The 26942-nt window shown below is 39.8% G+C and overlaps 1 protein-coding gene across 12 annotated transcripts in view; it reads right to left on the bottom strand.

The window, feature by feature from the left end:
- GIGYF2 (GRB10 interacting GYF protein 2) overlaps window positions 1–26942 on the bottom strand; it is a 78621-nt gene that overhangs the window by 4431 nt on the left and 47248 nt on the right. For 3 of the 12 annotated variants that reach the window (XM_027464459.3, XM_072042199.1, XM_027464460.3), the window contains 20 exons: window positions 23049–23228; window positions 18136–18353; window positions 17888–18050; window positions 17601–17819; window positions 16896–17086; window positions 16072–16231; window positions 13992–14158; window positions 13506–13594; window positions 12372–12479; window positions 11717–11814; window positions 11131–11231; window positions 10149–10310; window positions 8241–8342; window positions 5386–5544; window positions 4033–4269; window positions 3294–3416; window positions 2487–2690; window positions 2154–2359; window positions 1705–1859; window positions 231–400 (listed from right to left, as the gene is read on the bottom strand). In XM_027464459.3, coding sequence (XP_027320260.1) covers window positions 231–400; window positions 1705–1859; window positions 2154–2359; window positions 2487–2690; window positions 3294–3416; window positions 4033–4269; window positions 5386–5544; window positions 8241–8342; window positions 10149–10310; window positions 11131–11231; window positions 11717–11814; window positions 12372–12479; window positions 13506–13594; window positions 13992–14158; window positions 16072–16231; window positions 16896–17086; window positions 17601–17819; window positions 17888–18050; window positions 18136–18353; window positions 23049–23228 — 3212 coding nt within the window. The remainder of the gene's footprint in view (window positions 1–230; window positions 401–1704; window positions 1860–2153; window positions 2360–2486; window positions 2691–3293; window positions 3417–4032; window positions 4270–5385; window positions 5545–8240; window positions 8343–10148; window positions 10311–11130; window positions 11232–11716; window positions 11815–12371; window positions 12480–13505; window positions 13595–13991; window positions 14159–16071; window positions 16232–16895; window positions 17087–17600; window positions 17820–17887; window positions 18051–18135; window positions 18354–23048; window positions 23229–26942) is intronic. The other 9 variants (XM_027464461.3, XM_027464462.3, XM_072042198.1 and 6 more) reach the window with 9 other exon arrangements.

Raw genomic sequence — 26942 nt, 5'->3', positions numbered from 1 at the left:
TCCTGAAGTATATTCTGGATCAGCATGCTACAGGACTATTTGATCCATAGGGGGCTTCAGCTGTTAACTATTGAGTCTGCAGTGTATGTTTGAAATCTGCTTTATTCTCTGCATTTCACATGGCCTGTAAAATCCTGCTCACCTTCGTACCAATCAATCAGAAATGCCAACTCCTCAGACTTGAATACAGCATTTATACATTCTTAAGGACTGTAGTAAGTAAAGTTTACCTGTTGCTGCTGCTGTTGCCGCTGTTGACTGGCTTTCTGTTTGGCACGACGCTCAAGAAACTGCTTGGCAAACTCCTTGGCCTCAGGAGTGTCCCCAAGATATGCTCTGATGTAATCATGGACCTCATAGGGAGATTCTACTTCCTTCAGAAAAGAAACAAACGTGGGAACTGCAAGAAAAAGACAGACCATGAGAGTGTGCGTGCAGATGTATGAACACGTGCATGCAAAACCCGCACCCTTTGGATTTGTTTGAAATATTTGCTAGTCTAGTACCCACAAACAGCTTGCCCTGGTAAACTCGCCTTGGTAGAGTCCCACAATGTTTCATTCATTCTATAGGGAAAGCAAGGATAAGAAAGCTAGTGAATGCAATGAGAAGGAAAAAAATCCTAGGGATATGTTGGCAGAGTCTAAAGCTGACGGGCTGATAAACTCATTCAAATGCAACGCCTGGCCTAAGTGGGCAATGCTCTTCCCTTCCATAGTGCTGCCATCAGTACATTCTCCTTTCTGCTGAAGGATGACAAGAGCACACTCCACAGTGGCTGACATGACCCACAAACACCTGCACTTCAACAGGTAGTTCACTTGCAAGCCTCCTTTACCATCCTTTTTTCTTTAAAATACTCATGTTGAACTGAGCTGTCTTTTTAAACATGGAAAAGGGCAAAGAAAGCCAGGAAGACACAACTGCAACCTCAAAAGCACAGCAGCTCACTGCAGAGACATGACACACAGCAGCACTGCAGAGCCACTGCCTCTTCAGACATCAGATGCAACTAATTAATGGATCTCAGGTGGGGTCTGGTTACTTTTAGATTTTCTCCTCCATGAGGAGGGAAGTTGCACTACTGCCTCAGTGTGAGGTGCAATCCTGGCTCTTGGAGCAGCACTGGTTCTACAGTCATATCCAAGGGCCCCACAGAGCCACAGCTGTGCAGCGTACAGATGCTGGAGCACAGGGATTTGCACACATCAAGACTGGAGGCAGCAGAACGCCTGCAGAGCTTTGCTACAACGGAGGTACCAGTTTGTGATCTGAGTGGGAGTTACTCTATGTGCCCTGCAGCACAGTTGGGCAAGAAATTTCACACACACAAAAAAGCTTTGCACAGGGACACAGGGACTTGTGATAATTTAGTCTGCACTTAAAAGTGATCTGGATCCCTACTCATCAGCCTGATATTGCATTCGCCACCAAGAAGTTCTCAGAAGCTCTGCATGGCAGACTTTGGAACTATTTCTTCCCAAGCACCCTTTGATACGCAATATTTAGTCCTACAAAAACCAGAGAATATGATACAGCAGTTCTTCAGACCCCAATTTAGAGCTAATGATGCCATTTTGCTGACTTCATTATAAACATTATTTTGATTGAAGTCATTATTTCGCTTCAGAACTATCTGCTCAAGAAACAAACCGGATACTGTTTTTCCACAGCAGAGTAGTTGCAATCCTTCCCACCTCTTACCATCTAAGTTGTTGGCTGTGTTGAGTGCATGAAGCATCTGTTCACACCACTGAGTGAATCCATCCTGGGCTTTATTAACCCCCTGGAACAATTTCAACAGCTTCTCCTCTTCTTCTACCTTCTTATTCTGCCTACTTGTAATACCTACAGATTTACTGAGATAAAGAAAAGGCATAATACATTATAAAGTAACACTTACCAATAGTACAGTATACAGCACAGCGCTACATACAACACTCGCTAGTTTACACAGTGCAAGCACTGTTTAAAGAACTAATTTACCAAGGAGATTCCAAAACAAATAATGAATGGCTACCTATTAGCTACTTTTGTTGTCCAAAGAGATCCTGAATGACACAAAGTAAAATACATCAAGATACTGTAACTGCTAAGTCATCCTCTCAGGAGCAGTAGCCTTTTTTTGCACAAGCTCCTTCCCCAGTTCCTACCTGAGGCTGGCATTGCTTTTGTTTTTATTGGTCGAGTTACGAGGTCCCACTTCCTTCACTGCATCATCCCAGAAACCCATGTTTGAGTTTTTGGTATCAGCATTACTCCAGATGCTACTGACTAGGTCAGATGCCCACTGGTTGCTGGGATTAGTGTTTAGGGAGCCCCACACTGAATTCCCAATGCTGGTGTGCAGGTTAGAGTGCTGTTGAAACATAACAAAGAAATCCTGGGTATTAGCACCAGACCTGGCAGAGCAGTAATGAACACACGCGGAAAACTGTCATGATTTGTTAACCTCCACATACTGATTAGATCAATAGTGGACATACCGTGGTATTTCTGACTCTGTTTGGCTGCTGGTGCTGCTGTTGCTGCTGTTTCTGCATCTGCCTTGCCTCTTCCTGCTGTATCTCCAGCAGGGACTTGGTAGTGCCTGTTGGCTTGGTGACATTACCCCAGCCTGACAATTTTTGCTGCTGTTGTTGCTGCTGTTGCTGGAGGGCTTTCATTAGTTCACGCTGCTGACGCCTTTGCTGTAGCAAACAAGACAAAAATGCTTGTCCATACTATCAGGAGATCATTACTGTTCCAAATTCTTGCTGATTTTTTTTTTCAAACTGATTTCATCTTATTCTGGAGAACTCTGTAATAGTATTATTTTTGAGCTGTTACATTTCCTACAAATAAGGATGCACTAAGTAACCAGGGAAAACAAGCTGTATATTTGCCCAAAACAGAATGAACTTGTCTAATAATTATGAATGCTGTCTGCTAAGCATTTGTGGTCTTGGAGGAATACCTTCTCCTACCACTTATTTTTCTTTAACGTGTCCTGGTCTTGTGCATATTTGCAAAGTTATATGCTGTAGATGATATTTTATATTGTTTATTGAACATAATACATTCCTAAGGTTTAAAGAGAAGGGTAGAGTTCCCCACCCTTTCACATATTTATGTTTATAAGCTATAAAAAACCTTCACAGTACTCACTGAACCTACGCCTGATAGAGATTTTACCTGGATTATACTATTTTAAAAAAACCTCACCATCACTTCTAATATCTTAGTCAACAGTTAAGCAGGCTCACAGTGGAGTACACTCTCACAAGTTAAGCTCCCTTAGCATTAGCATTTACCTCTTCTCGAAGCTGCCTTTCTCGTTCTTCTTCTATCTTTTGTATTTCTGCCAATGACAGTGTGTTCTGGGATTGACAACCTCCTGAATTTGACTGCTGACCCCATGTTGAAGATGAAGGGAGCTGTGACAAAAACACACCATTAGGGATTACAAAACCTTTTAACAAACACTGCTGAAGTATACTCATGAAAAAAAAAAATCAATATAAGCTCAGAGCACAGGGAAAGGAAAGGCCACCTTTAAACTTCAACAGAACATTTGAAAGTATAAAATGTTACAGTAGTATTAAAGGGTACACTTCAAGTATAAAGTGTATGTTTCTTCAAACTGCCCTCTGATGTATCATACTGTCAAAGATAAAGCACATCAAGAATAAGGTAATAAATAGATCACTATCTGGAAAAAAAAAAAAACAGCAATCAGTTTTTATTCCAAAGACTTCTGAAACTGTATCCTTTAGAAACTTTGCACTGGCCCTTCCCCATTGGAGCAAAGTAAGCCTCGTTTGTGCAAATCCCTTGTCAGTGAGCTTCTGACTTAACCTTTTTCTTTTGTTTTGCAACTTACCCTCCTCCTGCATCTCCCATCAATTTCAAAGCTAACTTCTGCCCCCTTCTAGATAGTCCATACCTCTCTGGCTCAGTTCACACTACTAGCCTAGACAACTCTGAATTCCTGTTGTGGTTTTACACAGCACACTAAGTTAAGAAGGAGGTTAAGCCATAGAAACACTTTACCTTCATCTGGGCAAGTTGCTGCTGTTGCTGCTGTTGTTGTAGCCGTCGTAAAGCCTCCTGCTGCTGCTGCCTCTGTCTCATTATTTCTTTCTGGCGCTGGAGTTCCAGCTCCTTGCGCTTTCGCTCTTCTTCTTCAAGCCGTTGCCTGGCTGCCTCTTCTTCCATGCGTAGCCGACTTTCCTCAAGTCGCCGTTGAGCTTCCTCCTCTTCACGTGCCCACTTTGCAGCCTCCTCTTCCTTCCCAGCACATAAGGAAAAGTAAAGTGTTAGACTTACAAAATCTGAACTACTTCTGCTCTTTGGATTTGAGATGCTAACAGAAGAAAGGGGCCTTTGTGCCTTTAATCTGTGTTGTTAAGTTTACCATTTGTCATGCAAGAAAGCATGATAATATTGGCTAAATACTCTCAAAATACAAGTTCACCCATTTTTCCACCAAGGGACTTGAATTATATCTTTAGTTCAGACTAGCTTATTGTCTGAACCACTTTCCTTCTAGAAGTCATGCGTCTTGCAGTCTGAGCTTATTCTATTTGCTTGTACAACTTAGTCAAGCATTGGTGTACTTTCAATAGGATAAAACTTGACAGAAATAAGGGAAGAAAGTTTTTAACATGAAAGAAAAAATAGAAAAAGTGATGTTTAATAATGAAAACTAGAGCTGCAAAGGAAAAGATGCTTCTGGTAACAAACAAGATGACTGTGTGGTGGGCCAGAAAAGGTGAGGAACATCGCATCAGGGAGGTCCCTGAAAAATAATTTTTAAGTAACTAGCAGATCCTAAATGGACTAGAAGTTAACAAACCACTTGCATTTTAAGATTTGACGTAGAGCCTGTGACAGTATCAACGAGGGGGCTGAAAGCTCAAGTTCCTCAATATAACTTCTAAGGCTGACCCCCAAAGGAAAAAAAAAGTTAATAGTAAGACAATAGAAGTGAAAAAAAGCTTAAACGCTGACAGCCTTGGCATAATACAGAAAGACGGCCAAAACTGATCTCAGATGATATTAAAAACAGTACTATGGTAAACACCTGTAAAATGATGATTTAAAACAAATTATTCCAGTACTGTATTCTATCTTTCTTTTGAAAAAAGAACTAGAAGTACTATGCTGCAAAGCCATTCTTAAGGCTCAGATATGAAGGAAAACACATTCAACACAAATTTTCCACAGGGCAGATCAGATTCCAATTGTTTTATCTGAACTGAGGAGAGATGTAATGACTGTGAGCTTTGCCTTCCTCCCCAGAAACTGATGGTCTCTCAGGAACGGATCTAGTTTCAAAGCTTGTTGGCTCTGGCAGCCTCCATAATTAAACATAATAGATCGATTCCCTTAGCTTGTTTTCACCTGTTTACGAAGTAATTCTTCTCGCTGCCGTCTTTCCTCTTCTTCTCTTCTCCTCTCTTCCAATCTCCTAAGTGCTTCCTCCTGCTGTTGCCGTTCCTCTTCTTCCCGCTGCCGTCTTAGTGCAATTTCCTGCTCTCGTTGCCGCCTCAAGGCTTCTTCCTGGAGTTGGGAACAGAATGTCAATCTATAAATACCAAGTCATTGATGAACCACATCAGAACACAGACTACAACATGGTCTAGCCAGATGAATGGCCTCAAGTAAAGATCCTTAAGTTTAAGCTAAGCACTGGCAAAACCAAATATTAAGCAAATTGAACAAGTTTAAGACCCACAAGTCACAGGTTTTCTGATGCATCTCATAAACAAATTATTTATTTTAATGACTAATGAAACACATGAAATCAAGCATTATCTGTGTTTTTTAAAAACATTAAGAATTAAAACAAAGGAGGGTACAACTCCTCCTTCCAGTCTAACTGAACCTAAACATATATATTTTAATGTGATCTCAGCAATTCCTTTTTTGGCTTTTTGGCTATAAGTGGAAATTTCTCCTACTTGGAGGAGTTATTAAACATTGACTAATTAACAAGTGCACTACAAAGCTGAAACCATATGTCCAGACACTACAAATAAGCCGAAGAAGCCCAGCATATTTGAGGACACTGAATCTTTGCAAGCCCCTGAGATATGGAACTCTATGAAAGGGCTTTGATTGACCTCTTCCTACACTACTTAAATATCATAGGCAATGAAATGTCTCTAGGGCTCTGGTTTTGGCCTATCACTAAGTTATTTAAATAGCTTCCATTACGTTCTGCTTTCCAAGTAGCAAAATAATTTGGTTAAACAAAAAATAAACATCAGTAACCTTTCCTAATGCTGTCAAGATCAACAAATTCTTCCATTCTGCTACTTGGTTTTTAGAGGAATAGGGTACAACCAGCCTTCTGCCGGTCTCTTGTGTACCACAGAGCAGGTGCACTCCTGTCCAGCTTTTCCCCAGTTGTGACCTCTCATTGCATATAACAGCTTTTCTTTTTGCTGCCTTTTCCAATCCTTGAAATCCAGCAACTGTGCAAAGGGCACCTTGTTTTTCATTTCTTCTGTCCTACTTATTGGACAAGAATTTAAGCTTTCATAAGTATATTTTCCTTTTGAATAATCAGTACTGTGCAAATGTACTCTTTAAAGTTTTCTGTAAGTAATATAGAAAGAACTAAGGGAGACTAATTGTGTGAGATAGCTGTATTAATTTTGAACTCCAGTAAAACAAGAATTCTGAAATCTAAGAGCCTTATACTAAATTACATATCAAACCTTTATATAGACATGGCATAGGTAAACTGTAATACCAACTGGACCAGGTTTCTCTCTGATGGCAGCTCACTCCAGATGTCTACAATATAACTGTCCAGTAGACAAAGCATTTTTCATACCCAATTTACTGCTGTAAACTCTTCTACTAGCTGAATTTAACAGTAGCCTGTGAATTATTTCCAGTTTAATCATTTAAGGCTTTGATTTAACACATTCAGAGAAGCTTTGAGCACAATGCACAACATCTAGACAATTTCTGTAACCTGGGCCTATAACTAAATTAACGGGACATACACAGTCAAGTCACAATAACCAAGTGTCCCAGTGCAAGTGCTGAGAATTTTCTGCTTCTTGTTGTTTTTACTGAAAAGTCTGCTGAGAAGGCTGGAGGTGCGCCAGTATTTTGCTTGACTAGAGACCACACCAGGGGCTTGGCTCAAGACATGCAGCCATCAGCCAGGCTGGGGGATGTTTGGCACTAGTTATCGACATAACATGGAGTACCTGAAAGAGGTGAACAAAGTCACCAAGTCCTCCTACGTAACAGCAGTTCACTGACATTTCTGCCCTACTTTGCTTTTTGGAAATGGGATTAGCAGTAACAAAACTGCAGGGATCTCTCTTCCTTGGGAATCCTGGAAGAGGCATTGCTGAATGAATGACAAGAATTAAAAAACTTCTCTCCCTTAGAGAGCTAAAGATGAACAGTAGTGCATCAACATGAAAAAACCTGCATGGTCATAAAAAGCCAGGAGCCACATACCTGATTATTCTTTCTAGCCGCTCTTCACAGCTATAGGAAAGGCTCTCTTAGTGTTTATTTCTGCATCTTTCTTATTGTTCAGTATTTTTTTTTGAGCTTATGACCAAAACTGTTGAAAGCTCTCCAGCTTTCTGCTATTACTTTTATGGGAAATACAGACTTGCTCCTTTGGTCTTTGCTGCTCCCATATTCATAGCTTCTGATTCCTGGAGAATCCCAGCTTTCTTGAGCATTAACCACCTCTTTTCTTAAAATAATTTTGTAAGCACACATATTGCTTTGTATACAAATTACTTCAAATCTTTTGAAATACCTACAATATTGCCCAATATCCTTCAGTAGTAATTCTGATTTCAGTAGTGGCTGCTTTCTTAAAGCATTCTAGAACTTTTGGAGCTGGTAATACCTGAAATTCCCCTTGCCTATGTTAATAGGGCTTACAAATCTTTTAGTTTTGTAACATTCATGTTTGGGCCAAATGCTTTGAAGAGGAACAGTAAAGATGTAACTCAATTATTAGGTAAAATTATTAAACCTCAAATTGTGTTCCTGAAAGTGATTAGTCATTACAAAATAGAAGGTATGACATCAGAAGCAAAAAAGAAAGAAGCTACACAAGCTGGAAAATATTGTTTGTAATTCTACAGTGCAGGTAATTGATGAAAACTAAGAACAAAACTGGATTCAACATTTGGTATGACATTTCATCCTACAGAATTGAATTTCTTTTTTTAAATTTAGAATTCACCATCAACAGCATATTTACTAACCTTATATACTAGCCTTTTATGCAGTATTACATCAAAAGCCTTCCTGATGTCCAGGCAGATTAAGTCTACTGCTTCACCCCTCTCAGCTCTCACTGTCACCTCCTCAAAAGAAGTTAATCAAATTTGTTAAGCATCATCTCCTCTGTATAAATCCATGCTAATAAATCAGTTCATCCCTGACTCTACAATGCCTTCCAGTACAGAAGTCAGATTCAAATATAAGACCAGTTTGTTTTTAATTTAAATAAAGAATATTTTTCTCTTTCCAGAGAAGCGCTTAAACCCTTTCTTACCTTTTCAAACATTCCTGCTCAGAATTTTGCATTATTGCAATTATTACACTGGTAATGAGCTAAAATACTTGTTACCGTTTTTCAATCCCATTCTGCTTCCTCCTTCTAAATAATTTTTTCCTACTGACATTGCAGAAAGGGAAAGTCAGGTTACTTACTGTACAAATCTAGAGTGGCCAATAAACTTCAGAATTTAATGGACATTTCTAAGAAGTTAAACACAACGGCAAAACTATTAGTCTGAAAAGCATATCCCAAGTCTATTTGGGGCCACAATGGATGAAACACATTGAGATACCAGGTGATAACTGAAAAATTAGTTATTATTAAAACAGATCCATAGCAACTTAACTCAAAAGTTAAGCTTTGGAGTATATTATTACTTGAAAGCTACCGTAAATCCTGCAAAGGATGCTTTCCAACTGGAGACCGTCAAGACTTGCTGTACACAAAGATGATATATTAAAACAGGGAGACATTTACTTGTTGTAGATTTTGTTCTTAAAGATACCGTAAGAGCTAACTATGCAACACACTACGTTCTGTTAAAATACATCTTTGGTGACAAAATCCGAACACTGAATGAATTAAGGTCTATTACCAAGCTGCAAATAAAACTAACAATTCCAGACACCTCTTTGGAAATGTCTGACCCTTAAAATCAGAAGTGCAATTTTACAATGACCTAAGCACATACAAAACATTATGAAGAAAAAATTATTTATTACTTCTTGTTGTAATATATGTGCTACTTTACAGGCCATTTATTGACTAACTTCTTAGTAAATACGCTCACCAACGTGCTTGCTCCTTATCCTTTATGTGTAGTGGAAACTAACTTTCATATTTCCCTCCTACTATGCTTAAAGAACAATTTATGTTTCTTCTATGCAGAATTTAGAATTAACTGCCAGAAACTTTAAGCTAGTAATGCCTCTGTGTTCTCCTAAGAAGAAGGGACATGCCATAAATCCTACATACATTCTCCCATTAAACATAGGCCATATTCATTTTTAACAAATATGCTTACCCATTGCTTCCAAACTGTATCCCTTCCTTTCCTAAATATCAGCTTAAGAAAATAAAGCTGATAGTAAGACATAACCCAGATAATTTCTTCAGCAAAAAAATGCTTTACTAAATTAAAATAGGAAAAAAAAATTGCATTAAGTTGTTTTTCCTGTATATCCCTCTACATTTGATTCATTTAAAACAGATGCTTAGTCTGCAGTCTAGTCCCTAACATATCCTTATCATATCACTACATTGCATAAATGGTCAATAAAGATTACACATACAATAACTGGGCAACTAACTGAAGTCTACTATTGCTCCTAAGAAACTGGGAAGGAATATTCCACATGGAAGAAAGCCTCTCCGCTCACAAAAAAGAACCTATCTTGAAGTAAACCATTAAAACCCATTTCTCAAATGGCAATTTGGGATCTTGAATTTAAAAAAAAAATCAAGAACAGAAGAATCATTTCACATACTCACATGAAAAAATAACTGTCTTCATACACACCTATCAAAGATTAGTTAGACCCCACAGGATTCTTAAAGTGAGTTTTATAAAGTATTAAAATTAGAGATGAACTGCATTGAGGAAACTCACTTGCTTCCTGCGGGCCAGTTCTTCTTCTTCCCGTCGTTTCCTCTCATCTTCCTGCTGCCTCCTAAGTAGCTCTTCTTGTTGCCTCCGAAGCTCCTCCTGCCTTTTCCTCTCTTCTTCCTCTCGTTTGGCCCTCATTTCCACTTCTCTCCTCTCTTGCTCTAGCTACAATTCACATAAAACTACACTCAGATGCAGGTAAGGTATTCCTACACCAATTCTCAGGGCTTCTCTGTTAAGATTATATAACATAACAAATGAAGCCTCTGACAGATGCTCTCCCTTAATTGCAATGTTATCTATGAACTAGCTGCCTACTGGGGTCAGATTCCTGCAATAATGTCTAGGAGAGTTTGTTCTCTAATGAGCATCAGTTCTCTAGTAAGTCTTTCATCAATAGCTCCTTAAAACAAGCTCTGACTTCAGAAGCTAGTAGGGACTTGCTTTGCAGTCATCATAAAATCATCAGTTTCTGGGAACATACAGAATCAGACAGGTCCAAACTTACCAAAACAATTTAATCCTAGAGTAACTGTGAAATCATCCCAGCAAGTAGAACTACTCCCCAAACCAATTCTGGTGAGAAGATGGTAGAACTAAAAGAATGACTAACTGCTCCTACTCAGGCTTTGCCATGAGAGCTCATGATGATCCCATTTTAAAACCAAGGTGGCTAAAGAAGAAAGTGTTTTTTGTATCTTTTGTTGTTTTTGTTTGTTTTAAGTGACAACTATAAAATACAACCACTACTTTAGAGGTCAGTAGTACCTCCACTGCAGTCATTTCCAAACAGCAGTCCAAAAAGGATTTAATCACTGGTTTATATAACCCATTTTCATTGAAAACCCCATGAATAGAATATCTGATCAAATTGAACAGCGTGGCTTGAAATTTAAAAAGCTAGAGGTCTTACATGAGCTCAAGAAACACACCTACATTGCAGAACAGCAATGCCGACTCCTTATAATACAAAACAGTTTCTGACCTTTGCAGCTTTGGCCTTCTCGAGCTGCTGAAGTTGTTCTAGAGCTGGTCCCTGAGTTGCAGTATCGATGGGGAGATCCCAGACACTGCTTCCTTCCCACACTAGATAGAAAAGAAAACAAACAATTACAAGCAAAAATAAGTGCACCAATGAAAAATAACTGAAAGAGGAAAAACTTGTGCATGCTATTATATTTTATGAACTAAGATCATAATGCAGTATTTTTAGTCACTAGAGGGCCACCTTATCTTCTGTAGAAGAATGCTTACTCAACCAACAAGGTTGGGTTTCCTAAAAAATTCTGAACAAGAACCAGCTATTCCAACTCCTCCCATCAGAGGGAAACACCTTCACAACATAAGGCTCAAACCCTTTGGATCCAGACTTCATATCATCACCCTGTGAGGAATCTTCGTATCACTCAAATGTAAGTTAAACAGCACTGCAAAGTAGCCTGACCCAGTTACAAAATACCAATGCAGAAATAATTTTTCCTAGCATCAAAAAGGGAGCAATTATCTCAAAGGTACTGTCTTTTAATCCATGAACTTTTCTCAACAGACCTGACAAGTACTAAGCATCTTACCTGTAGGTTGTGAAGCTGATTGAAGTTCCCATATAGAGCCAGTGTCCGGCACTGACACAGACCTTGTAACAGGCGGCATCATGTTCTGTTCAGATATTCTGTAATACCAACAGGAAGAGTCAACCTGCCACTTCCAGGGAGAAGAATGCTCTGAACACGCATGAGATTCAGAAACTTGTAACATACTCCTTTCCTTGCACACCTCTATTTAAAACAAAAATGTGATGCAGACAGTACTACTTGCTTGCAGAGTTCTTGCTCATCTCATCCCTGCTGCCAAGTCAAGGACTAAGCCAGCTACACTATTACAGCTTTACATCTGCTGTCCATAGGCTAGCAGATAAAAGTACCTAGCACTGCAGAATTCAGTTGCCAAAGCCATTCTGTTACCAGCAACAGATCTGACAGCAAGGTCTGATTTCAGCCATAAGATTTTCCTTTCTTCATTTTCATGCATATTCTGAGGTAAAAGCTACATATATAAGGAAGTATTACACATGCTGCAACTGCTTCATGCTCATACAGTCTTTGAAACATGTAATGCCCAAATAGCAGCAAGCTTGAATATGATGGCCCACTGACAAAGATTAGAGTTACACACATACAGCCAGAATATAGGGCGACTGCCATTCAGTTTACATCTGGGTTAACTCACCTTATCTTCAGGGCCTGGAACTGTTGCAAGAGAATAGCAAGCTGCTGCTGCTGCTGGGATGAGAGGGCTGCTTTTTGCTGCTGAGCCAGCACCTGTGCATATTGTTGTCTTCAAAAGAAAACAGAGAATCACTGGTATTTTGTTCACTTCCTTACCTATGCAATGCCTAAGTTGCACAGATTCTTTCTCTAGGACTAATGCCCACTGACCAATTTAATGTACATGCTAATTACTAGAGGAAACCACAGAATGGGCCATGGAAAGAATCAAAATACAAGCACACAACAACCTGGCCCACATGTGCAGAACCCAATCTCTTGTTGTCTTCTACTACACATACTGGTTATTTCTGTCCAACACTTTGTTTCTAGGCTATGCAACATAACTTCCGTTTTTCTGTAAATTACACAGAAACTGCTCATAAATTAATCTGGTACCTACACAAACACTCTTCCCTAGTATGTCAAGGCATTCCCTAGTACATGGGCAGGGCTCGTCTTATCAAATAATCTGACAATCCCTCAGATTATTATGATTTAAAAATCATAATTATGTTACATATTTTCAGTACCACTTCAAGACATGGTTTACTTAATTGCTTTCTTTTCTCCTCCCCTATGAAGTTGTTAGGAACTGGCCAGAACTGAACTGCAACTGACAACTTTTGACAAAAAAAAAAAAAGGATGATAACCTGCTCTTCTCCAGCAGTTACCTTCTGTTAATCTTTTAAAAAAAAAAAAAAAAAAGAGCAAATAGACCAAAGTAAGTTTATGGCCTTCTCCAACTCCAGAAGAGATGTGCAGCCTTCCCCTGCTCAAACATCAGAAGTGCATTACAAGGAGAGCTGAGATTCAGTTTGACCTTAACAGCTGCCTATATAGCAAGCTCCACCAATGCAGCTATGCATGACACAAAGAAAGACTCTGCATAGTGTGCCTGAAGCAGCTGCTCTCTGCTCTAATCTGGTAGCCTATCAGGCCTCTGGTGCTCATGGAAGCAGGCTACTGCTGTTGGAGGTGAAGCACTACCATCCCCATTGCCTGAGCAAACAGTGACAAGAAGCTGAACCCTGATGATTAAAAATACAGAGAGGAACACAGCCACAAGGAGATCTCTGGAACTGGCAATCTTACTGTATAAGAAGGTGCTGATACTGGAGGTGCTGCATTTGGATCAGGGCCAATTCTTGTTGCCTAGTCAGACGCTCTTGGTCCAGCTCACCCTGTTTAGGAATAAAACATTAAACTATTTTAACACACAGCAACAGTAGCATACTCCAAATGCAAGCAATATAAAACTACATCCTGTTCTGAAAAAGCAAAGCAAATCAACAAACACCTAGATAAAGATTCACATTTACACGCAGTGTATAGTACGATGAGTAAAACACACAACACTTCGATGTATCACAGCACAAAGACTAAGCCTTACAGTCACCAATGCAGCAAAACTCCCATTCTTAAATTGTCTTTTCTCATCTTAAAAAACGTAATTCATCACAGGCTTCAATTTTGGTGCTCAGAGCACCTGCATTCAGAGGACAGATCATTTGATATGTACATTATTCCATTTCAGTTTATTACAGGGCTATTTGAATATTTTAACTGTCTCATAATTACCAGATGTGGAAGTGGTGCTGGACCTGGAGTGAAGGGAACTCTGCCCCACATTTTCATGATGTCTCCAAGTGGCTGAAAAGTCTCATCACAGGCTCTCTTAACCAACAGCGACATAGTGAAATACCCAGCCTGGAACCACTCTGCCATCTCCTGATTACTGAAAGGACCTGAAATAACATCAACCAACACACATGGGGGGGAGGAAGAGGAAGGAAGGCCAAGTTGAGTTTAATGGAAACAGAAGAGCACAGTGCTTGTTAAAGTAATAGTACCTAGCATCAGGAAATTCTTATCCGTCTCATCCACTTGCCTGGACAGTCTACATTCAATGCTGGAGGAGACTATCAATGCACATACCTGGATCACTACAGTGGCCGCAACATTTGCCCGTTATTGAGAAGTGTATGATGGCTTGTATGATGGCTTGGCTTATACCACGCAACAGAGGAAGATGAGTCAGCGCTGAGATGAAAGCTGAGCAGCCACAGTGCTGGGGGGCTCAATCCAGCTGATATACACCCTGCCTTGCAGCAAAGCTCACTTCTTCAGGCTTAACATCAGGTTAACAGTTCCAATTTCCAGTTCAGACCTCAGCAGTACTATCAGCTAGTAGGTACTAAGATCACAAGCACCACTGTGCCCACACACAGATCAAAGGTAACTAAGTGATCTTAGCCAGTTTCAACACTTGCCTTCAATTTGGCAGAATTCATATGTTTTATACAAACTTTGCTTTGGAACTGACTAAATGAGCAGAACCCCCCTCTGGGTACAAGATTAGATTTTTTAAGATGTAAGGAGAAACTAGTTTCCTCATCTCAAAAGCCTACCAATTTCTCTTTTTCTTGAGCAAGATTTCAGTCACTCCCTTCAAAGGAGAAACTCATATACTAATTCCACACATTCTACTTGAGACAAAGCCAATACAAAAAAAATTCTTTAACAGAGTAGCTACATAGAAGTGTTGCAAAAATATTTTCTGAAAAGCACAAGTGTTCAGTAATTCTTGCCCTCTCTGCATGAAATATCTTGAGAAGATAATTCCTCACAGAATATGAAACCACAAGCAGTATCCCAAGAGGAAATTATGTGGGAGCATTCATTTCTGGAGTTCAAATTCAAAGAATCACTTGTTCCAACAAAAAAGCTGTTAAACCATCACTGAGCATTAAACACCCAGTAGCAACTAACAGTCTGAAGCACACCGAGCAAGTAAAAACCCCGTATATTTAGCACACTTCAGGGTTTTCTGTTCACCCCTGGAATCTTAGAAGATGTGTAACACCTACAGGCAAGAGACTGGCAATGATCCCACAAGTAACACACCCACAAATCCTATCTAGTTCACAGCTGAGGAAGCCATTTGCACTAAGCAATGTTAGAAGTTACTACACATAATGAAATACAGCAAGTTAAGGAACTTATTCGTTAACTGCGTTTTTGTGAGACAGCTATGCAGCTGCTTAAGCAGAGCCCTAAGACCTAAAGTGCTTCCAGAAAGGAAACATGCAAATATCTATAGGAAAGGCCTGTTCCACGTTGTGTTGAAAGAAATGAGATGACTTAAGTGAAAATGGCAAGCATGGACCAGTAGGTATTACAGGAACTCATCATGCACTGGACTGCAGGTACAATTAAAACTGAGACTACACATGAGCACTGGCTTGTGAAAATTTGTTCCTTTTGCTCTAAAAAAAGTTCTCCTTTCTTGAATACTCTTTGGGCTGAGACTGGACAAGTGATTTCAATGTTTCTCATTGATTTTTCAAGAAGTTCCAGTTATTATCTGCAAACCTGCATAACTGTTGGCATGAAAGGTAAGTTTAGTCTAACCTCAATTTACAAAAACAGGAAGCAATGGCAAGCCTTACTCATAATATTTAACTCTGGACACACTGAGTATGCTGATGGGGGCAGTGATGGGAAAAAGGATTCATTTTCAAAACCTCATTCTATAGAGGTAAATTCCCTGTGCTGCTTTACTAACAACAAGCATCAGTATCTGCTGGTGGTAATTTTGTGTCGAAGACTTTAACAGTTCTGTGAAACAAAAGAGGAAGTGTAAAGGGCACAGACCTACCCTGAATTTCTCCTTGTGGATCTTTGTAGTACCACTTCTGCATGGCTTCATGGAACAATGGCATAGAGGAACCCTTTGCTCTGTGCTCTTGAATTTTTGCTGCTAGTCTTTCATCATCAACAGCACTGTCCTGCAGATATGCCACCATTTTCTCTGCTTGCTGCAGAAGACATCAAAACCACCAAGGAATACAAGAGTTAGTTGTGTGCTGAGAGATTGAGATTCCAAAATGACCGTACTAAATATAACAAGCTTGTACTACCAAGTGCTCAGGAACTATGAACTACAGGCAACTCAAGGACTGGTGTAACAGCACCACAAACTCTTAGCTCAGTCTGCCACCTTGTCAGAATCATGAATAAGCATAGTTTGCATGCATAAAGGTTTAGAGTATCTACAAGGTCCAACAAAATATCATCATGAGGAACAAAACACGTATGAAAGTGACAGCATAGAATACGCTCTGCTTCCTGGCAGTCACCAAACTTCCTCAAATGGAGTTGGCACTTGGCTTACTATTTTTTTGTATGCACATCAAGCATACCATTTTATAGTTTAAAACAAATGATAAAGCTAATAGACAATATCCACAAGCCCTGGAACCTGTAGCTCTTGATCACTGGGTACAATGCTGGTAACTCAACATTACTACCCCAACTTTGAATTCTATGAGAAAATCATGGAGGGAAGAAATATTGCTTCAGAATGCATTGCAGACTGTAAAATTTTATCTGCAGTTTTGTTTTTACACACTTCAAGTAGTTCTTGTATTCCACATTCCTCCAGTCTCATGATTGTTAACAAAGGAATTTGAGAAGTTTTACCTGCTCTAGGTGTTTGAGGCCCTCTTCATCATCAGGGTCAGTGGGAATGTTGCCCATGCCTGGAGCAGCTGTGACAGGTGTCTGAACTGGTCGCAGAGCAGGATTTGAATTGGAAACAGGAGGAGAAAGATGAGCAGGAGAAGCTGTGTCTGCAGAAATCTGTGGCAAAGGTTGAGCAGCAGAAGCCAAATCTGAAGAAAATTGTTAAGGTTAGCTCAGTATGTTTTAACATAAGTGAGAACAACTTTTAGGAACTTACTGTAGAAAGACTTCAACAGCCCAAAATTAGCACCAAAGCAGGAGTATTTTCACATCTTCCTGTAAATGACTGCACAGTGGTACCCTTATACTGCACAGGCACCCAAGCCTTCAAGGAACAAGCAGTTTAGTTCTAACAAATGCAGTACTCAGCACAGATCAGCATATCCTGTTCCTTGGCCACACACATTTGTCTAGGCTGCTCTGGTCTACCACAACAGGGCACACTGGCAATTAGCTCGTGTTTCACTGGACTGCATTGCAATTTGAAGTATAGGTGGGTGCACTGCAAGCATCTGAATTGGCATTTCCACTAAATCCTATTTGTATTTGTTTATAGACCAGCTGGTGAATTCTAGATTTTCATCACCATAACGCAATCCTTAAGGAAGGCTTGTAAAATCACAACAAGTAACAGAAACCTAATGAATTAATCAATTTTATTACCTTCTCCTCTATTGGACATTTTGGCTGGTGGTGTGTTCTCTGTTCGATTCTCTTTATCTTCTGTTTTTTCTGTTCTTTCTGGGACAGACTCCTCTTTCCTTTCAAAAAGGCTTGTCTGCAGCGAGTCCTGTGGCTGGGATTTTGGTGGGGTATCTGACCTGGCAGCTGGTGAGGATGTTTGGGCTGCTTCTTCTGCTGCTTCTGTAATATTGCATGGTTCTGCTTAACTGAATTAACAGAAATTCTAAACTGTAGCACAGAACACATGTGAGAGAAGTCTGCCTTACCTGCCACTATTCTATCTGTTTTCTCTCCCTCTTTCTTAGTGGTCTTTTCATGATCTTTGGCTTCTTCATTGTGGCTCCCTTCAGAGTCAGATCTTTCTTCCCCTTCCTCCACAGGTCGGAAGTCCATTTCCTGTTCCTCTGGGATTGGCTCCTTCTGTACCTTCTACGAAGTAAACAAGCATCCATAACCCATCTGCTTCAAGTGAACAGAACACCCAAGACAGCTTTTTTTTTTTTTTTTTTTTTACCTTTAAAGAGAGAAATGCTCCAGAGGAGTCAAATGTTCCCATTTCTTCTTCTGCATCTTCTAAGCACCACTCAGGGAGGCTGTCCCTGTCATCATCCATGCTGCCACTCCCACACCGCACTCGTCGATAACCCCGTTCATCATCTCGTTCCCGGAAATCAAATTCAAACCTCCGTCGTCGCTCCATGTGCTCTCGCCAGCCTGCAGAACGAGGGCCATCTAAGGTGGGGGGAAAGTAACTTTACAAGACAGTCTTGGGGGTACTAGCTTACTTGGAATGGGTGGATGGTGGCAAATAGTGACAGAAATTCAGAAAGCCACTATGGGGTACAAGCCACATGTAAAGCAGCATCTTAAAGGGACAAGGGAAAGAAGAGGACAAACTTACCAATAAAGAGGAGACTCAAACATTGTACATCCCCACACTATAAATAGTATTATAACCATTAAAAGCACCACATAAGGGTAAAAAAAGTGGGCTACATCATCTACAATATGCTGGAGAAGAGTAAGGCAAACACTGGTTGCTGATTGAGTTTATCAACCTTCTTCTACCAGTCACTATTGGCTTAAAGATGTAAGATGTTATGTTTTCTTCTACACCCTGAGTAAACCACCCATGCTTTTTTCCTCTAGCCCTCAGAGAGGACTTAGTGCATATGCATGGAAAAGAAGACTGATGACTGTTCAAGTCCCTCTGAAGGAACTAAATCTCCTGAATGGTAATTTTCAGTCATGGAACTTGGAATGATAATACACAAGGGAAAGAGAAAAACTTTCCAAATTCAAGCACAACTTTAATTCCATTCTAATATATTCAGAAGACATCTTCATTCAGCCAAGCTTAACAAAATCATCTGACTGTAATATTGCTAACTTTATGCTGGAAAGAACCTTCAGCCAAAGAAAACAAATTGGGAGCAAAAGCATTGTAAACAACTTTCAAAGCTCTTCATCCAACAGAAGCTATTTTTACCAGAAAGGTACAAAGTAGAAATGAATACATTTTCAGTTTTTAGTGCTTTAAATGGTGGCTGCATTCTGTTCTGGAGAAAAAGTCATAAATTTTGTGCAGTCAGTGGAAATCAGCATTTAGTCTCACTGTGTATCAAATGGTTTGCAAAAAGATTAAAAAAACATCCTCCATTCTGTTTGTTTCAGATGAATGAGGCAAGTTCCTACAAAACACCCTGAAGTATTAAAACTAACCATGCAAAAAATCCACCTTTGTCTCACAAGAAACATAATAACATGACCCTCTGCAAATACTGAGAATTTTAATATTACATTTTATCAAGGAAACATGAAAGGTTACACTTCAACAGAGCCTTTGCTATATTGTATGTGCTTATTTGTATATATTTTGTATACAATATAGCTCAATCCAGTTACACCTTGTAAAAAAAATCAACATCTTGGTTATGTGAAACTCAGTGTTCTCAGGCAAGCCTTTTCATGTCATTAATAAGTAATGAACAGTAAGCTTGCACTTACTTCATCTGCGTGCTTTTAAATAGTTCTTAGCATCTCCTAGGCCTCTTATGTCAGTGTCCTGTTCATCAATAACTACTCAGAAGACGTGCAAGAAAAAATGAAGGCTCACTGAAGATGCACTGCTGGAATAAGTATTCCAGAGAGCCCAAGTAATAACCTTTTCATGCATTGTCTTCCGGAAAGAATGCCAGCATCATGTTCCATTCCCCTCTGCTTGCAGCTCAACCTTTGAAAAGCCTTTCAAAAATAAAAAAGAGCAGCAACCATAAAAATATCTTTATGAAATTACAGATTAAGGACTCTCTAAAATGCTTTAAGACGTAAGATCTTAGAAGAGCTGCTTCAGAGAACACAAAAATCTTATCAGGGAAATTTTGGGCAAGAGATCATTCATATTCCTTCAGAATGACTTGGTAAAAAACACAAATACATCATTCACTAGTTTTGAGACCAAAAAAAGGTTGTATCTGTATCTGATAAAATGGACTTGCTCTGCAAATTTCAAGGGCAATCACTGTATGAATACAGTAACTAGAACAGGAGAAATAAGGGACATTTTAGGTAGGCCGTCACTAAATCGTTAAAAAAAGGACGGAATTTAAAGCTATGGTCACATTCCTCTTACAGATAGTAAACCCAGTTCAACAATCCTTTCAAGATCTATGATAAGAGTGGTACCAGGTTTACCCAGCACAACTAGCAAAGCAACTTTTCCATTATAAAAAAAAACAAGGAAAGAAAACTTCACATCAGACTTTTAGCAATAGTGCACAGGCAGCAGCAGAAAAAAAGCAAAAAAAACCCATAAGCTCTGACTGGAAAAGCCTGGTAATGCAATCCAGACCATTTTCATGCTGCAAAAACAGACAAGTTTACATCCTTCTGCGTTATGTGTCAGAGGGTAGAAAACAGTGTTGGGTTCATCTATTTTTAGAAGTCAGGCAGATTCCTTTCTTCACTTTACTACACCAATATTCATAATTTTGCTCACTTATAATTAAGTGTAGCCCTCTAGGAAGGGAACAGTTTAAACATAGCACAGACACATAACAGATTTCTTCCAGTACGTCAAGAGACTTAGATTTAAGATACAACTAAAACCACAGAATCTAGAATATCATGCTTATGGACAGAAGACTGTTGAAGCAGTCTTAGTCCATCCTCTTGACCCTTTGTGCCTATGAAAAAAAGCATAAAATGAACACATTTAGGTCAGCCAACCTGCAGTAAACACAGCTGAAAGACCAAGAGGAATTCACAAGCTGGAAAAACAGCAGCCTGTGGGAATTTAGGCACTCTCTGTTTAACAAGAGAACATGATAAACTCAGGCGTGACAACTGCCACGCTCTTCTAAACTGTTCTCACCCCAAGTAAAAATCAAACAGCACACAATCACCTAGGTAGCACACAGAGCCAAGTCAAAGGTCCAACTAGACAGATGACAGTGACAGTCTGAGAAGACGAGTATCGATTTTTGGGAGGACACATCATCAGTACTATTATCTAACAGCAGAAAAAGTACAAAGTAGTAGTTTAAGCTACACCAATTTGAGTTAAATTCACTTTTTACTGCAAGGGTGCAATTAGAACTGTTTTGATGGTCCTGGAGCTCCTGTTAACAGGAAAGCTGAAATACAACTCTGACCAAAGGTAAGAGACTAGCTATCAGCTCAGTTCTCTTCCATCTCAAAATGAGCAACTTCTCTGCGGGTTATCAAAATTAAGAGGTATAATAAAAAGTCTGTCGTACGAAAATTAACTTGTAATTTAAGTTAGCTGTCCACTACAGCAGAAATTCAAATAAGCAGTAGTATTCCCAATGATGGAAGTAAGATTAATTTTCAAAACCTTCCTCAGAACATCTTCCAAAAGAGTTCAAATGATGAATGAACTTGTGAACTTCAAGGTCTCTGTGCTTCCTTTTAAGCTAAAACATGCAGGCTTGCACTCTCAAAATACTCCACTCCCGGGTAACATGCTACATCTGATCATCATGAGGTACTATCCTAGCTGGCTTTATATCTGAACTGCATAACAAAGTAGCAGTGTCTAACTAACAATCGTGACCAAACAGTGGGGAAAAGAAAATGACCTCCTTCAAGATTTGCCCTTTAGCCCTGCTCTAAATAGAAAGCATCTGATAATACATCTACCCTTGGGCTCACTGCTAAATTTTAGTACAAGCCAACATTTGTTTGAGGGCAGAGCGGTACATGGCTGTGGACAGGATTAGAAATAGAGGTAACGGTTGCTTGCGTTGTAGAACTCTAAGTTCTTTGGGATGTTCTTAAGGGTTATTAATTTCATTGTGAGAGCAAATGTGACCCTTTATTTAAAAATAAAATTAAAGAGAACGGTCATCCACCTCAGCCACAGAAGTGCCTCATGTTTCCCTTGTTTCCCTACGAAGGTGTAACAGCAGGAGAGCCACAATCCTCCCTTGGTTCCTCAGAAGCCTTGTGTAAACCAGAGATACTCCAAACCAAGATCCCTCAAGAGGCATAGCTGGCTAGCAGCACCTTGTCCTAGCAGCAGAAAAAAGCCTTGTTTCAGCCACATTACTCAACTCTCCCGCAACTCTGGCAGAACAACGCTGGTAAGCAAGTGACCCAGACTGACCTCGTCAGGCCAGGAAGACGGACAGCAGCACCGAAGAGGTGCCTGAAATTTAACAAGAGATGAGACATCCTTGTAACTACCTACAAGAGGTACAAGAGCAACTTATTCTGAGATCTTCCAAGAATGCCTGTTGGTATTGCAAGCACCTTTTGAAAACCAGGAAGACACGAATAACCTGAATGGTTTAATATCAGCATTACTCCATAATCTTAGATATCCTCCCTAACAAGTGTAACTCCTCTCCCCCCAGCACTACCACCAGAGAATAACAGTACTATGAAAACATGTTCCAGGTGTCTGAAATCACAACAGGGGCAAACACATACCTGAAAAACATTGCTTCCTTAAATATATTAGGGCACTGAAGGCATTAAAAAGGAAAGAAAATGCTAGTATTTTTGTTCTCACTAATGGTTTTGTGATCAGGAGCCCCACGTAGGATGACACAATATGTAGTTCTTTACTGCGAGGCAGTGGCACAGACTGCCCAGAGAAGCTGAGGATGCCCCACTCCTGGAAGCGCTTGAGGCCAGGCTGCATAGAGCCCTGGGCAGCCTGGGCTGGAGGGAGGCATCCCTGCCCAGGGCAGGGGGCTGGAACTACACGGTCTTTGTGGTCCTTTCCAACCCAAGCCATCCTATGATTCTGTGTTCCTAATGACCAGAACTACAAGAACCTTACCTGTTTTTGGCACAAGTCTTAGCCATCTTCTTTCTCTCTACTTCACCCAGGCCCTGATTCACCCACTACCCCTTTCTCCAATAACCATAGCTGTATTTTTACTCCAGATCTCCTCTCACCTGGACTGTGAGGACGCCACCTCTCACCATCCCTCCGTGACCCAGCCAGACGCCAGCCTCCTTCATCATCTTCCCCATTTTGTTCCTCCCTGAAGATGCGCCAGTTCTCGCTCTCAGAGCGTATAAACTCGTGTTTCCTCCCCGTTGCTGCTGTCCCACCTTCCTCAAAATTCGGTCTCACTGCAAAGAAAACACATAAGTGAACATGCATCCAGTCTAGAAAAATGCATCCTGTCTTCAGGTATCTAGAAACACAAAGTTTTTAATCTTGCTCCGGACAGAAAGCACCAGAAGGGGTGACAGGAGTCTAACAGAAGAATGGAAGTTTACAGAAAGGAATGTCTGACAGCAAGACAGATTTAGTAAATTCCTCCACATCGTAATGTACCTTGGGATGGAAAAACTGAGCAAAAGGGTGTGGATACACATACAAAAACTACACAGAAGAAAGCAACATATACAAGCAATTCTAACATGGATAGGAATGGCAAAAGAAAAGATGACAGATTGAGAGACAGAGGGAAACATAAAAGGTAGGAAGCCAGAGCATGCAGAAAGAATAAACCGCTGTATCATGAAAAGACTCATGCTAAAGGAAAGTGAGGATACAGTTAAAACTGTAAACATTACACACGTTTTACATAAACCAAAGATATTTTCTACTTGCATATTAAAAAGAATATGAGCTATGTATTTAATCCAGTAAAATGTACTTCATTCTTGCAAAATTTTAGGAAGGACTGAAAATCTAAAGTAGCATTAAGGATTAAACAAAGTGTTTTACACAGTTAATATACATTTACACGGTAGTGTTAACATTACCCCGTGAATACATCTTCTGGAGAGCTTAGATCAGTATGTTAACACAAGTAATTATGCTCAAGCTTAACGAAGAGCCTGCCAAAAGTTTAGGAGATTGGATAGTCTTTTAGTTCCTCAGTTACACTACGGTTTGTTTAATATGAAACAAATGCCTCAGGTATTTAACAAAGAGCAACACTGTCACAAAAGAATGATATAGGTCACTTTTGTAAACAATTCACATTATATGCCAGTAACTTGAGCTAGACACATGCTGCTCTTACAGTTGACTCTTCCTGATGAGGAGCCACTACTGCTGAAATAAACAGTAGTGCTAACTTCAGGACATATGGATCATGTATTTCTTCAAGTCTGTTTAACTGCGTAGCACCAGAATTTTCACAGGAACCATGATGTCACTTGACTGATAGCATTGACCAGTGCTAATTTGAAATATTTAGCAAAACAAAAAAATAAGTATTCAAATACCAGAGAAAGGTACACTGAGTTTTCCTTAGGTCTTACAACCCAGAAATAAAATATAATGTGTAATATAAAGATTGTATAATACACCTGCTTGCTTAAGACAGGAAAAAAAATGACTGCATTAAATGTTTCCTACTGCAGGAATCTTAAGTGACATTTTAAATAATTTAATTTAGGAAAGGACAAACTGTTCACTCATTTTTTCCATCAACTGAAAAAGCTGCATGTGAAGAACAGGAAATACAGAGAACCGAAAATGCTATGGCTTATACAGTGTCCATTTAGAAGAATTCAGAAATTTTTCATATATAACGATATTGCATTCTGGAGACAGAAAACAAAACACTGCCTTTGGACCTTGCAGTATGCTCGAAAATAACCAACAGCCCTTCTCCACCATCTCCAAACACTGACAGAAAAACCCTTTTCCTTTCTTCAGATCAAAGTTCTCACAGCAAACCCTTTCAGGGAGAGGCTGTGTTGGAAGAGTACAGGTGAAACTAAATCAGAGCACAACCCCAAGATGTTTCCAGTTTCTTCCAGTTTCCCACATTCCAGGTTCACACAAAATACTTTCCTAACTGTTACAGGAACAAGTTTCTAGAAGAATTTATTTATTAAGGTTGCATGGCCTTGACCTAGCAAGTAAACAGGAGAGGCAGGAAACACCCCAACAATTTAAGACACAAGAATTCTTCCACCCTGATAGTCACCTGATGGCCTCAGAAAGGTAACTGGCACACACACTTATGTTGTTTCTGTGTAAAGGAAAGGTTAAAAAGCACATGGGCTAATTTGAACTATATCATCAGTATCAACAGGCAGTCTCAGCTATGAAGCTGAATGTAACCCAGATATACATTTCCTTCAGCATTGTGAATGCCTGCCTAAAGAAAACCTCTGCACTTGCTGTGCTCTGAGAACAAAGTTTTTATAACAGTGTATTTAGGAAGTCTTTACCGAATAGAAAACAACAGCAGAGCCAAACTGAAAGCAAAATACAGAGATCATCAATAGAGCAGCCCAGGAGAGAACTGCAATCCAAGATATCAGGTGAGACTAAGAAACAGAGGATAAAGAATATGGCTCATTCTTTCTCTGAATTTTTGGGAAAAAAAAGGAACATTTTATACATTTTATTCTGCAGCACATGACACAAGCTTGTTTTTCCTCACTGAGGGTTACCAACATAAAAGTTATTCAGTTAGCTATTTTCAGTCTTGAAAGTCTTACTTTTAAAGACATCTATTCTTTTCAGAAGAATTCACAGCTATTACCTGACACTCATTTAACGCAACATTAATTTAGGAAGTTATAAGAGATCCTACCAATTAAGAAAAAATTTAATTTCAGCATTATATGTACGTGAGGATGGCATCACCTGTGATTCTAAAAAACCTTTTTAAGCAAAGCAGCACTCCAGTGTGTTACATCAGGTGACTGACCTCACAACACACTTCTGTGAAAACAAGGAAAATGCAGTGTATCGGGACATACTTACGTTTCCTGGTACTGAGACACCACAGCAAGCAATATTCAAAGACAGCAAGACATGTGCCAAGACAGATCAGTCTATGCGTGATATTGAACATGACCGACCAAGAAACCAGCTCTGTACCAAGTCCTACTATATTGCCTTTACAAACTGTTCCTAGATCTGAGAACACTCATTTCAGCTGAAATGACTTAGTTTACAGAGTCAGAACTTGGCAATGTTTAAAGGATGAAAAAACTAAAATGCAATCTATGGTTTTGCTTTGGACTAATTGACTGGACTTCCTGATGAGAAGGAGCAGTAAAAGGGCACCTCTGTTCAAGTCTGTCACAAAGCCAGCAATGGTGTTTACAGAAAACTTCAGATAGAGCCCAGCGGTATTCAGCCAAAAAAAGCCTACAGCTGTGCAGTATGGAGTGGAAGGGAGGCTAACCATGAAGAGCAAGACTGGGATTTGGGGACAACCCCACAGCAACGTGTTCACACAGAGAACTTACTGCTATAACAGCAAGTAACTGACATTCCCCATGCTGTCCTGCCACATTTCCTACGACATGCTCAGTGTTCAGAGAGAAAAGGCAGGAAAGCAATTATGGCAGTGACGCCATTTCCTCTGAACAGGGCAAAAACTAGCTGAGTCTACCGAGTACTTGAATTTTCATCTACTCTTTCTGCTGCACACTACACATTTCTGCAAGAATAGGACATAGGATAAAAAGAATCCTTTGCAGTCTGTGTTTTTAAAAGCATTCACGTAACTTTGCCTAGACTATTATGTAGCTCAATTTACGGAAGAAAAAACAAGTGGCCTTAAGATAAGGATTCCAAAGACGTGCCACCTTCTCATTTGGACAACACCTGATGTGCTGGGGACAATACAGGAACAGATACATAGTGAAGTGACTCACTTGGAGCCAAATCAAGTAACAGAAATTTGGAATTCTGATGCCAGTTTTTCATTCCATATTTTCTCTCTCTCCATAAATTCTCAATCCCAACAGCAGGACTCAAAAGCATACCATTCAAATACCACTCAATTTTTTCACTAAGACCATCATTAGCCACTGGCACTGGCATGCGTGAGCCACTAAATTGACATTAGCAGAAGACTT

The sequence above is a fragment of the Anas platyrhynchos genome, chromosome 9 (genome assembly GCF_047663525.1).
Source record: "Anas platyrhynchos isolate ZD024472 breed Pekin duck chromosome 9, IASCAAS_PekinDuck_T2T, whole genome shotgun sequence".
NCBI lineage: Eukaryota > Metazoa > Chordata > Aves > Anseriformes > Anatidae > Anas > Anas platyrhynchos.
The sequence above is the reverse complement of the archived record's forward strand: the minus strand, read 5'-3'. Positions and strand labels throughout refer to the sequence as shown.